At 37.2% G+C, this 14,571-nt stretch overlaps 1 protein-coding gene and 1 long non-coding RNA gene across 2 annotated transcripts; one reads left to right on the top strand and one right to left on the bottom strand.

Moving 5' to 3' along the window:
• The first annotated feature begins 337 nt into the window (after positions 1 to 337).
• LOC129756535 (uncharacterized) lies at positions 338 to 1,061 on the top strand. The gene is made up of 3 exons (XR_008739478.1): positions 338 to 594; positions 655 to 762; positions 823 to 1,061. It is a non-coding gene; the product is annotated as an uncharacterized LOC129756535 (long non-coding RNA).
• Positions 1,062 to 12,147: 11,086 nt separating this feature from the next.
• On the bottom strand, positions 12,148 to 13,640 carry LOC129753451 (gustatory receptor for sugar taste 64a-like). Its single transcript, XM_055749272.1, has 5 exons — positions 13,226 to 13,640; positions 12,984 to 13,147; positions 12,639 to 12,922; positions 12,322 to 12,574; positions 12,148 to 12,261 (listed from the first exon to the last, which is right to left on the bottom strand). The coding sequence occupies exons 1-5, from the start codon at positions 13,638 to 13,640 to the stop codon at positions 12,148 to 12,150; spliced, it is 1,230 nt and encodes a 409-aa protein (XP_055605247.1).
• Positions 13,641 to 14,571: the final 931 nt, after the last annotated feature.

Raw genomic sequence — 14,571 nt, forward strand, 5'->3', positions numbered from 1 at the left:
GGTACCTATAAAGGTATATCTAAGACCCATAATTAATGATCTCCCAAATCGACCGATAACTATACCTTTCTGTAAGAAAGGCAAAAAACATCGCATCCAGAAGCCACTCAAAACGAGATCTCATTATTATTTCGACAAAACTGATCGGTCTACCTATTGTGTACATCACACAGCAGAGGATCAATATTCCCGCCCTAGCTTGGCATTGAGTTGATCAACGTAGGTACTTGATCACGTTGTACTGATGAGTGCCCAAGCAGATCTTAACCATGAGGCGTCGGCGTCGTTAGAAACTCGATAATGACGCGCCAGCGTCGTTTAGAACTCCGATCGAACTGATACAGCTTTTGATCGAGCGAACAACCACGCTCGAGACCATGCATCACTATCAGTTATCGGTTAACCGTCAAACAGGCTGTGCTATCGTGTACGATATAACTACAACCGTGATTCCGCTTTATTTGATACGGTGATATACGGTGTTCTGAAGATAGTATCCAATAAGTTATTACAAGTGCCTGACCGGTAATGCAGCTTTGAGGCTGACACTTAGAATTCGCGCGTTTAATGCATGCTGTAAATTCGATCGTTGAGGTAAATTAAAACATCTCTATGATTAGCAAATCTCCATCCTAAAGTCTCGCGTTTACACAGGAAGTCGCCAGCGTTAAAACCGAGATATCTTTTGTCTCTATTGTTATTTCTGGCCTGGTAAATTCAACGATGCGGGACTAAGTAATTTGAGGTGGAGATGAGAGATCGGTAAGGCTAATCATAAATTGTGAAGACTTCATACTAAATCCACCCTTTGGTCCTCTGCAGACCTATTTGTTCCTGAGCTAAAATTGATTGTCGCATAATTATCTGGAGTGGCTTCTCTAGCACAATGGCGCCATGAGCCTACCCAAGCCAAATGGGTTTTGGCTTCAATTGCATGTGCATGCTAGAGAAGATGGCGGACATCGCGGGATACACTATTTTTAAGACACAAACACTTACACACACACACATTAATAGTTTTAAGTTGAATTTTTTTTTAATAATCAATTAGTTTATAAGTAGTTAGGGTAAGTTATAAATAAAGCATGAAAAACACAATGACTGAATTCTCATTTTGAAAAGCTAAACACTCTTTCATTTTTATTTATTTATTTTGTGAAACTTTGATTCCTGTACCTGGGCCTGGATGAGATCGGGTGGAAAATCGTAAGAAAGCTGAACGCGAACCTGGTCGACTAGTAATCACTTGGTAAGGTGAAGCCTCAGGTGAGTCGATCTTTACTTTTGTCAGAGTCTCATGCGAGAAGAATACTCTTCTGATGACAACCTTTTCATACATGGGAACGTATGGTACTGTTATCCACGTTTCTTCTTCCAGTCGTCTCTGCGTCCAATACTGCACAGTGGGCCCGGCCTTGATAAGATGAATAGTAAATGTATTTTTACTATTCTCAGGGATGCTGACTAGATCTGGCTGTGTACGTATCATAAGCATAAGCATATTTTGAAGAGCGTTTGACAGTCTTATCAAAGATCTGTGCAGCTGATTTCTTGTGACTGAGAGGCATTTTGAGAAGTTCAGGAGAATTTCATAGCAGCTTTTCTCGTACGACGTAAGCATTTTCTCTTAGGGTCATAACTGTGTTGGAAAAAATTATGACGAACTACACCAAATTCTTCACGAAAGCGTATAAAGGGTGATACGGTCAAAATTTGGTCAATATCAATTTGACGTATTTCTTTGCATTTTGCATTTAAAAAACCTTAACACCCCTCATTTTGAAGGTGTGTGTGTGTTGGATGTTGCTCCTACACCGAAAATTTTTTTCACATTAACGCTACGTGAAAATGTACATAGATTTTTGCCACCATGAAAATCACGTGAAACTTACGTAAATTTCAGGTAGCTTACAGAGCCCACGCAGCAAGCAGAATTCACGTAATTTTTATATGAGTTGTAGGTGAAGCGTACGTGAAAATAATTTAGATCGGATGTGAATAAAGATTCGATCTACTGCATACTTTTCACGTAGATTTAATTAAAATGTTAACGTATTGTATTGTATTTCGCATCATTGTTTCAATTCATTTGCATCATTGTTTCAATTTATTCGAAGAGAAGATTTTATTTACCTACATGAATTACTTTCACATCAAAATAATATTTTAGTTACACTTATTCACAATTTTACTTCACTTTTCATTTCACTCACTTCACAACGTCTTCGAAAAATTGTATTCAATTCGGCTCCATATAGCAGTTGGCTGATTGTTCCAACTGCTCCAATTCCGCATCCTGTTGAAATGGCAAAATATATCAATAACAACCAAACAATGATATTTTTTACTACTTACGAAATTACAGCTTCTCCATCACAATTAAAAAACTTCTCTTTTTGGCAGCCGATAGAACTTGGATTCACGCGTGCCATATTGGAAACCTTTTTCTTTCACATGGATTTTACTTAATTGAGCCATTCAGAGCTACGTGAACATCACATAGAATTCAACAATCCCGTTTGTAAATGGCGGTTCACTGGATTTTCACGTTAATCGAACGTGTCTTTTTTTTGAAAGCATGACAACCATGGGAATGTCACGTAAGAATTAAGTAATTTCGTATTAGCTTCTAGGTGCTTCACGTAAACCAAGCAAAAATTCACGTAATGAGTGCCTACGTGAAAATTCAGGTGAATTTAATGTTTCCCTTTCGGCTGAGTGTATTTTGATTTGGAATTCCTTCTACAGTTGTCAAAATGCCGTCCAAGATCAAAGTCCGTGTATCAAAATTTTTCTCGAGCATCGCAAAAATCCGAGCTACTCGCATGCAAACCTGGAAAAATCGCTAAAAGTTGCCAAATCAACCGTCACAAATGTAATTAAAGTGTTTGGGGAACGTTTGTCGAAAACCAGCAAGTCTGGATCGGGAGGAAATCAAAAACCGGAAGCCGCTGAGACGACAAAGAGAGTTGCCGGTAGTTTCAAGCGAAACCTTAACCTCTTTCTTCGAGATGCCGCAAATAAGCTGGGTTTATCGTCTACAACCGTGCATCGAGCCATAAAACGAGCCGGACTATCGACTTACAAGAAGGTAGTGACTCCAAATCGCGATGATAAACAAAATACGACAGCCAAAGCGCGATCCCGGAGGCTGTACACGACGATGCTGACGAAGTTTGACTGCGTGGTAATGGACGACAAAACCTACGTCAAAGCCGACTACAAGCAGCTTCCGGGACAGAAGTTTTATACGGCAAAAGGAAGGGGAAAGGTAGCAAATATTTTCAAGCACTTGAAACTGTCAAAGTTCGCGAAGAAATATCTGGTTTGGAAAGCCATCTGTACCTGTGGCTTGAAAAGCAGCATTTTCATAGCTTCCGGGACTGTCAACCAAGAAATTTACGTGAATGAGTGTTTGAATAAACGTCTGCTGAAGAAACACGATTGTTCCGTACTGTTTTGGCCGGATTTGGCATCTTGCCATTACGGTAAAAAGGCCATGGAGTGGTACGCCGCCAACAACGTGCAGGTGGTTTCCAAGAACAAGTAACCTCCCAACACGCCAGAGCTCCGCCTGATTGAGAAACATTGGGCTATTGTCAAGCGGAACCTAAAGAAGACAAAAAAACTGCTAAGGACGAGCAGCAATTCAAGGCAAACTGGCTTTCTGCGGCGAAGATGGTGGACAAGGTGGCTGTACAAAATCTGATGGAAGGGGTTAAGCGTAAGGCAAGGCAATTCGGATTTGGAAAAGCGGAAGCCTTTCTGAATATTTTTCCTGAATTTTATACTAATTAAACTTGAAAAAGAAATTTAAATTGATTTTTTAAATATACGATTTCACCGATGTACACTCGTTTTCCCTTGACAAAATTTTGACCCTTCTTGTAGGTAAAACGTTCAAATAACATGTCTTTTCAATTATTATTTCGATGAACTCCAAGCTTCTTGATCTATAGGCTATCAAAAAAACCTCATAAACATTGAAGTTTTTCACCTTAGACGTTAGGGTTGCCTTGAACATCGTCAATCAGATAGCAATAAGTTCGATGATCACACTAAAGCGGGCCACAGACTACACAACATTTGTACAAATGCGATGAAATTCGATGAAATTTCGTCGCTGTGAGCACGATTTGCATCGTGTATGGCAGTGCTTGAATGAGCGCCCAAACGGTTGGAGTAAAATCGGTCGGGATCGAAATATTTTGTACAAACCATCCTCCCAGCCGGGGTGGAGATGGTTTTTTTTTTGTTGCTGTTGCTGTTTTCGCCAACAATCGTTTGTGTTCGCGTGAAATATGTTTGTATCGTGTGTGGGCGAGCATATGTAGATCAATCATCCATCGTGGAATCATCGAATTTGTACAGGCCAATTTGTGTAGTCTATGGCCCGCTTGAGGAGGATTCTACCACTGACCATACTGACTGGACAGTCGATTTCGGTTTTTGGATAATTTACGCACTCCGGAATCGAAAGTACGCAATATCGATTCCAGAGTGCGCATCGATCGATTTGAAGAAATGCTATCCCTGTTAGAAAATGCCACCCGACTTTCGTAAAAAAACAGGCAATTCAGACGATAAAATCGTGCAAAACAGGTACATTTTTCCTACAGGGTATTTCTACCGGAAAAATTGTAGGTTCGCCACCTGCCGTCGGTATTGCGAACCAGATAAATTTGACGAAAAAAATTAGCCAGAAAATGATCGAGTTTTTGTTCTAAGTGTCCTGTCAATATGATCAGTGATTCTACCATGTCTCTGTGGATTGGTGGAATGTCCCTTTCTCGACAGCTAGCTACAGCGTACAGTATGACACATAAAAAATGCGAAAATCTTTCATCAATGTTCAAAAATATTTTTCTTGATCCTTAGCAACCAAAAGTCACATATTTAATTGAATGAAGGCTTTTTTTTTCTTTTTGAGCAGGGAAAAGCCCGCGGTAGTGCTTCTCTTGCTGAGGCTCTTCTCCTGTAGGCGCAAAACCTCCTCATCATTCTTTATTAATTTTTTCTTTGATTTTTTCGTTTTTTGTTTTACAATATTGTACATCACTTTCGTTTGTATAGGAACACTATGTAGTTTCTCTATGTGTCATACTGTACATATGACCCACGAGGCGGTTTACCAACATTCGTGCGTTTATGTGCCTTCGTCACATTAGAAGTCCACGTGCTTTTCAATTGATCTTTCGAGACCCATACGTCATCAATTTGGAACTTCCAGTCACCTTTCATTTGTATTTACCTACTTGTTCAAATATACCCCTTGGAACCGAGTGTATAGGGTATCCCATTATGTTTAAATACGACTTAAAATTAACAGAATTAACACAATTAAGGAACAAATCCATTTTTTTTCCTTTCATGTTCTATCCCAAGTAACGATTTAAGTTTTATTCCAACCTTAACAGTTCGCTTAAGACCATTTCCTAAAGCTAGTCTATAAGCCAAAGCGCATTCTAAGCCATTAGTAAAACTACTTTAAAGCTACCATATGGACTAGTTAGGCCCTGTTTTGTTAACGTTTTTAAAGCTTATTCTATACGCTATAATAAAACATCCAACAAAATAGTTTTATTCGACTTTACCCAGCAAACATTTTTGTAGGTATATTTCTCAACAACTTTGTTATACGTCTCATATACATTATAGAATGATCGTATGAAACTCGAAAAAACAGCATTTACCTACCAAAGTGGAGGCAATATACATACATATTTTCAACTTCTGGCTTAAGCGATAAGAGTATACGATTTGGACGATATTCGACACCATATACATACATACATACTGAAAGAATGCAAGAGAGCACAAGTTTTATCTCTCAACGCATGCGAACCGTTGCCAGCGACAATATTTGCTGCCTCTCTTATTGGGTAATTCTTGGCGCGATGGGCGATGTGGAGAGGAGATCACACTTTTTTTTTCACACCTCAAACTGAGGCAGTCTTCTTGTTGGCGTTAGCACGTATGACTAAACGGTCCAAAGTTTTGTCCACCGGACCCGATTTCAATCCATTTTTTTTGTCCACGAAGCGTTCCTTTCCATACTTTCGAATCTCATTTCAGACCGCTTCAATGTTTATTTCTTTCATTTTCGCCAACTGACTCAGCGAAATGTTGGGGAGATACACCATTTGTGCAGCATATTTATACGCTTTTCCGGGAAAATGCTTCTAATTTTCAAGAAAATCATGAAAATTGAAGCTGATGATATACGAAATTTTTAGTTGAACTGTAAATAACAACACACAGCAGTGTTAGACTTAGTCGATTTTTAGTAATTTTTTAATTTCTCAAACCCTGGGATCTAAAAAGCTCCATTTGGTTCAAAACTCATCGATCATTTTTAGCGGAATTTTAAAGTAACGTTTACATGAGTAAATTTGAACTTTTAGGTTTGTATAGGAGATTTGAATATTTTGTACTGAAAAATCATCTTGTTTTTTTCAGTGGAACTGATTCTGCTAATAGTTTTTGTGCCAATTTATAATTTTTCGAAAGGATTTTTTCCGCTGAATAAACTTTATAAAAGACCGTAACTAATCTTATAAGACCAAAAATTTATAAGCTTTTTACAGGAGTATGTATTTTGGCATTGATAAACAGTAAATTCAATTGACACCACTGCTTAGCAGGATCGGTTCCACAGAAAAAACAAAAATTATGTTGATTTTTCAGTACAAATTATTCAATTTTCCCGTACAAACCTAAAAGTTCAAATTAACTTAAATTGCTTAAAAATTCTGCATAAAATCATGGATGCGTTTTAAACCAAAACGAAGCTTTTTAGATCCCAGGGTTTGATAAATTCAAAAATGACTTCAAATCGACTCAGTCTAACAATAGCAGTGATGTCAATTTAATCTATCGTTTTTCAATGTCAAAAGACATACCCCCGTTAATCCCCTAATTACTTTTTTTTCTTAAAAGTTTCATAGTTACGGTCTTCGACAAAGTTGTTCAGCGGAAAGTTTCCTTTAAAAAATTTATTTATTGGCACAAAAACTATTGGCAGGCTCGGTTCCACAGAAGAACCAAAAATGATGTTGATTTTTCAGTTTTTCCATACAAAGTTAAAAATTCAAATTTTCTCATGTAAACGTCACTAGAAAATTTTGCGAAAAATCTTGGAAGAGTTTTGAAAAATTCAAAAATATCCCCAAATCGACTCAGTCTAATGCTACAGCTCGAAATGTGTGTTCTTATCGAAATTTTTGTCTCTCATAATCAAGTCTAAAAGACAGTTAAATATTCAGCTTTTTATGAAACTCATGCAAAAAATACTAGCTACAGGACTCCATGAATCCTAGTATCTGTAATGACTTTTTCAAGTCATATTTAAATATGAAGTCACAAACTTCATGAAAATTAGCTTTACCCTAAAGCTTACTCACTTTAAATTTTGAACCTCAGCCCTTCGAATTAGAAGTTAGATACGCTGCCGAAAATTCAATCTTGGTTCATGAAATGCAGGATTTTGAATATCAATGCACTGATACCTTACATTTTTCCTGGAGGAGTAGGCAATGACTTTTGTTAATCGCACGCGTTTATCTTTCCGTCCGCCAAGATTTTACAAAATTAATAATTTCAGTACGTAAAACAGTCGGGAATTAACTAGAAATGACTTAAAGTGGATGCTGAAAGGAAGTGTGCAGAAATGTTCACCAGAAGTTCCGAAAATTTAGAGGGGAATAAGTGTTATTTCATAAAAAGAATTTCAAACCGGTAGCTACAGAAACTGAGTGTTTACATATTGAATTTAAAATTTCCTCTTATTGTGACGAGTGTCCGGAAGCGCTGTGTGAAAGTTTAGAAGTAATTTTGTGCCTCAAAAATAACATACAAAAATTTATTATTGAAAACCTCGAACGAATAGGGAGCAATCAGCTATGACGTGTTTTATTTAGCCCTTTTGCGTTCTACGTAAATGTATTTTTTCTGCGCTTGGATTGCTGCGATCGATTTTTTCCCCTGTGATTCACCTGTATTCACCGAGTGATTATAAGGTTAAATGAATCTGAAGATATCTGCTCTGATTTGTTTACATTATAACGTGATGAGTTCCAAAAATGTTTCTAACCTTCTCGAGTTCCCTTTATTCATCTTACAAATATTAAAATAACTTGCCCACTGAAAAAGTACTATGTAAGAATACTTTAATTAAACTCATTCTGTCAATACTCATAAAACGTTCGAATGACTGTCTACGAATATCCAGCTTTTCGAATTGGTTTAAATTAAATGTTAAGGCTGGGTTATCTTTTGAACAAAAAAGACACCTTTCCACAATAACTCACTTACAAAATTTATTTTTCCTCATATCAAATCCTAAAGCTACCAAAATTTGAACAGTTGTTATTGGGCTTTAAAGGTACCCAAACCCGTTTGATACTCTTTTGGTTCAATGAACTATTGAACCTAAATTAATCGTCAATTGTTCCCATAAAAAATCCTCGTTTAAAAAAAAACAATTTGAGCTTCCTAGGGAAACCATTTAAAAAAAATTAATGATGTTTACTGCTATGCAAAACGAAACGATTCATACCCATTTATTGGTTTCCGACAAATTATAGACTGTCCATAAGTTGTTTTGACCACAATCTGAAACAATTTGGAACAATTAAGGTATATATCCAAGCAAAACCTTCATCAGATAGTTGTCAGATTAGCCATTTAATTTTCTGCTAAACCTGACATTATAGAAATTTGAGAGAAACGTTTTGCAGATAGCAATCGAAATTGCCATTGAATTAGAAACTATCAGAGAGTGATTTTGATTGGAATTGGCAGGTTTCAATGATTTTATGCCCTACCTTATATATACTATGTATTGTGGAATGGATTTATATTTATCGGGTTAAGCAGAAGTTTTGATCACAGTTGTTTTTGACTGTCGAGAAACGCTAAACTAAAGAAATTGTAAGGAATGGTATTCTCGAACATAAAATATGCTTTTACTTGCTCCTGTAGGAAGACACTATTGAAGCTTAACTATCGCAAAAAAAGTTCTAAGAAACTAAAATCAATCGATGTTTGTTCACCAAATGATAGTTTTCATTGTGCAATTGCACCGAGTGAGTTCATTACAGTTTCCAGTGTTGAATTTTTTTTTATAAAAACATACATTTTATTTCAGTTATTTTGGTGTCCCAAATTTTCGGAATATTTCCGGTCGGCAACGTTTTGGACCCTAACCCGGAGAACTTCAGCTTCGGGAAGACTCATTTCTGTTATTGGTTTGCCGGGTTAACAATTTTCGGGGGCTATGCCGTAGCACTGTTGGCCGTGATACGGTTTGCTGCCTTGAACCAAACGCTAGATATTTTTAACATAGGAGAGGTTTTGTTTTTCACGTATAACGCCACTTGTTGCGTAATATTTTGGCGCATTGCTAGAGAGTGGAAACTCCTGGCCACCACGTGGTACCGAACAGAAGAAGTGTTTCTGACCAAACTATTTAACCGGCAGCGTCTGAAATGGAAAATTCGTACTTTCGGAGCCACAATGCTGATACTAGCTATTGGTATATTCTCTTTATCAATCTTTATTTGTTTTTAACCGATAATTTCACACTGTTTTTTTTTCAGTGGAACATTGCCTATCTTTGGGAAAACACATCAGTAACATCTACAGAGAGGCTGTCTATTGTAACTGGACCATCGCAGATCCTGTCAAGCATTTTGCTTTCAAAACTTACTTTTCTGCTCTTCATACTTTTAATTACAATGTACCGGTAATATTTTACAACTGGGTAAGTAATTGAGTTCCTTCAAGGCGAAACTTGAATTAACAAAATATACTTTCAGTTTATTTGCGTGGCAATGACCTACACTTGGAGTTTCGTTGATTTTTTCATCATACTAGTCAGCATTGGGATACAAACCAGGTTTAGTCAGCTCAACAGCTTCATAGAAACTCAAATCAGTCGGGGGCGATTTGCTGATGAACAGTTTTGGGAACAAATCCGTATCCTGTATATCTCACTCTATGAGCTACTGGACTCGATGGACACTTACATGAAGAAGTTGATTTTCTTTTCCTTCGGACACGATCTGTACGGCATTTGTGCACAGATTGTTAAAAGTTTTGATATGCCGTACTCGGATAGTAAAGCTTATTTTTTGTTTTCATTTATTTTTATCCTGATGAGGACTTTGTTGATGTATTGGAGCTGTTCCCGAGTGTACGAATCAAGTCGTGATCCGTGCAAGTTATTACTTAAAGTACCAAGTGAAAATTTCAATGAAGAAGTAGCCCGTATTCAGATGTACGCCAAAAGAGGGGTAGGATTTACGGGACTTGGATTGTTTGTGGTTTCCAGGAGAATACTAGCAACGGTTTGTTATCTCAGATCTTTGACAGATGACCTGTTTTATATTGTTGCCTTCTATTTTCAGATTGCTGGTTCTATTTTAACATACGAGTTGGTGATGATAACATATCGGAAGAAAAGTGATAAATTCATTCCCATACCAAGCTGTGAAGAGCGAAGGCCGTTTGTTAATTGAAAAGGGCAAGGGGATATGTAAATCTAAGAAAAGTTTATTATATCCATTTTCTGCTAGACGTGCTAAAATAAAAACAGTATTCTCATTCATTACAGAAAATCAAAAAAAAAAAAAAACTCTGGATACTGAAATATGCGGTAATAAAAAGCTGAACAACTCTATAATTCTGCAGAATTCAATAAATAGAATAAACTTTAGAAAGGTAGGACATTCGGTAGGACAAACTATCAAAACGAAGGAAACTTTTGAATGAAAAGGAGGACACAAAATTGGTAATCCATCATAGGTGCACGGGTTCACCGCAGTTTAATCAAAGCGATGTTCTGAAAACCACTTGAAAGAAACGCTCATGATCCGTTTCCAGTTAAAAAAAATTCAAACTCGAACGCTGAGAGTCGGCAGAGCGACAATGCGAGATCAATGTAAACAAGATTCAATAGTGAGAACTGATTTGCATCAGAGTCGATCACTCATGCTGACTACCTGGTGTATGAGAAGTTAGTGAGATACTTACAGAGACATGATCCAATTCGAAAAGACACAATATACTGTGCTGTGCTTGAGTGGCTCTCTCTTTGAAATCTAATTTCTTTGGTTCTCGGAGCAGCGCTGTCAAAAAAATCTTTGTCACGTTGGGAGAGAAAATTTTCGACAATTTCGGTTTTGCTCTCGCTGTTAAAAACATATCAGTGTCTGTCATGAGAATTGACTGATTTTCGGAACATCGAATCAAAATATGTTCAACCATGAATTCTTCAAATAATTGGTTCGGCAGATCTCAAATGCGTGCTACAAAATACGTGATTCCTTGAACTTTGTGTGAGCTTCTAGGAAGTGTACCTATGTGTTTCGTTAGCCAGTTAGCCTTTTGGATCAAAAACCAGTCCAGCTATCTTTCAAAAAGATATAAATAATTAACAGGATTGATTACAAAAGGCATACCTTAATATTCGAAATTCATTTTCCTGCTAAAATGAAACAATTCTGTTCTAAGAAGATTTGTTTTGATTTAGGGCATGCTTTAGTAGCACGTAGCACATCAAAAACGAGACTGCTGGCGAAAAGGCAAGAATTTCTATCTAAGAACATTAATGGGCAATATAGAAGTAGGAAAGTGAAGTCAGCTAAAATTTGGAAAATGAGCCTTGTTTTAAATAAATGTAAGGTTTCATTCGTTTCATTGGTTTAGTGATTCCGATAGTGTCTGTGGAAAAAAATATGCAACGGGAATTAAAAAATATTACTGCTCCTGTTGTTGTTTATACATAGGTGTGTTAATAGACTGAGCCGATTACAGCCTCAGATAGGATTGATTACAGCCTTTAACCTTTTCTTAAAACTACCAGATGCAATCATTGTTAAAAAGCGTTACGACTGATACCTAACAGTAATGGACACTTTTGTAGCACAAGAAGTTCTTACACCTTCTAACTCTATACATCAACATACACACAAAAATAGAGCAAATTTAGAACCCTGCCAACGCCATAAAATTTCAATATTTCAATTTACACCTTCTATCCATATATGTTATCGTTTTTTTTCTAAATAAGTATGGTCTCTCTCAAGGGATATAATATGTTGATCACAATTAATTAATAATTATGAACAAATCCGGGCAGATTAATCAATAGTCTTTGGAAAACGCCAGCTTCGAACAGGGTGGTACATATCCGATACCTTCGGTATCTTCGGTTACCTTCAACATGACTAGCTCGTATGTTATAACAGTTCCAGCCATCTGCAACCAAATTGTTCAATGTTTAAACGAAGAAAAATTATCAACCGATGTTGAACATACCGCTAACATAGTTTGTTTCGTAAGGCTGAAGAATCCCATTCCCGACAGTGCCACCTGTTGCGTTCTCAGCTGATTGGTAAATCTGTCCAACTCCAAGCACCAGCCTGCATTCGGTACTCTCAGTAACATTCTTAACGAGCATTTCGATGTTTCATTCACCATCGCTGCGCTATACAAAACAGCTACGGTCTTGAAGATCATGTAAACCAAACTGTACCAATTTTTAATCAGCTTTGGAATGTTTTGTGCTCGCCTGAAATATTAGAAGGTTACGGTTGTTGTTCTATACATGAAAAACAGAAGAAAATTGTTTCTACCAGGAGATTGTCACCAGATGAAAGCAAATCAGATAGAGATTTGTGCCACAGGAAAATATGACAAGTGGTGCCAGAAGGTTGCTGGATGCCTCTACTAGATTGCATATTAACAGATACTGCTTACGAATTTCGATCCAAAACTGCTCTCCGACTATAGAAATGCCTCCGTGGAACAAATCCAGCTTAGTGTTAAAGCGTTGAAAGTAAACCGATAGCGATACGCTTACTAATATTATTGTCAGATCAACACATGTCCAGGTCATCGTTAGCGCTAAGTTACAAAACTGTTGAAAAAAGTTAGTTTTTTACTTGAATGTCTCTTGCATTGTGAATTGAGATACAAACCTCGAAAAACAGGAGTATAAATATGTTGAATCGCATGGTTTTGGGAACAAACGAATAATGTCGATTGGCGAAGTATCGAAGGAAATTACTAACATCCCAATGGCAGTACACCGCTTCTTCGTACTGGGAAACACCGTCGCTAGTTTTTGCTAGCAAATGTTCAACTGTAGTGAAAATTCATTTAAAGTTAAGGACAAATAAATAGATTAAACAAATTCGGAAAGATCGAATGATTCACTTACAAAATCCAGCAATAATGAATATAGCAGTTAACAATCGGACAATCGAGGACAGTTGCGTTCCAGAAACCAATCGTTCATTTACCAAGCTACGATCATAAAGCTCCCACCTTACAGCTAAAGGACGCCATTTTCGTGCAAGATTGATCATCAGGAACATACTGATTACCGTTGTTCCGTAAAACACTATCCCAATCGTATTGATAGCATTGGCCCCCACCTTGTCCAGACGTTCGAGTTCGATGTAAAACATAACGATGCCAACGGTAATAATTAAGAGGGAAAATATGGTTCTGAAACTGGTCCATTTGAAACGTAGATCGAGTGGATCTCTTTTGCGGATTCCCATGACCGGAAAGATTCCGAAAAGTTGAAAAGCTACGAACGCCGAAACCATGGACATGTTAAACTTTGCCATCTTACCGAGTGAATGGACTATTCCGAGAAGTAATTTGCGGAACATTTACTGATAGTTTCAGTTGCTGAGATATTTTCGAAAATGATGGATTGGCATTCATATGTTTAGCTCAGTTGCGAAAATTCGCAGGATTTGCAAAACCAGCAGGCACATTAAGGCGGGCTTTCATAATTTTTAACGTGGGAAGACAGGGTGAAATGCAACCATCTTCAAATTGCGTTTTTTAATATTAAACCAACGCAGGCAATGTGGTCTCATGTTCATTTATTTACATGGGAAATAAACAAATTATAATATTTAGTATTTGATCGGACATTCAAAGTCTTTAAGATCGATGAAGGCAATCGATATCGTAAAGGGGTTACCCTTCCATCCCCACTGCCCGTGTTCTTTGGACGCTTTTTGAGGCTTATAACAGACACAGTTGCATATTTTTTGTTAACTTATATAACTTTTTTTTCTGTTGTTAAGAAAAGGTCATAAAGAAATACGATGAAATCGAGCTGTTAGCCAAAAGACTTCTCGTGATTGAATTGAAAACAAAAAATGGGAAATGGAAACAAAAATCCGATTTGGCCGAAAGGCCATCATGGTCAAAGCGTTTGTATGGGCTCTCTATTTCGAAAATCAGTAGAACAGTTTATAAGTTATGATCTAAATATGAAACTTTAGAAAAAAAAAAGTACTCTCTCACGGTAGGCATAAGAATATCCTTCATGGAGATTCGAGAGTTTGCGCCCGAGCCGTTCACCGGCTCAGTGATGGATAAGCTACCGGTGGGCGATCAAAGTTGCACATTTGGCGACCGACAGGACAGTTTTACAAACTTTTTTTTTGGCATTAATTCATCATCAACGTTACAGTTGCCGGATCGTATTTGAAAAACTTATTCGGTACAACTGTGTTCGATGTTTAAAGGGTGATACGGTCA

Source organism: Uranotaenia lowii, chromosome 3 (assembly GCF_029784155.1).
Source record: "Uranotaenia lowii strain MFRU-FL chromosome 3, ASM2978415v1, whole genome shotgun sequence".
Taxonomy (NCBI): domain Eukaryota; kingdom Metazoa; phylum Arthropoda; class Insecta; order Diptera; family Culicidae; genus Uranotaenia; species Uranotaenia lowii.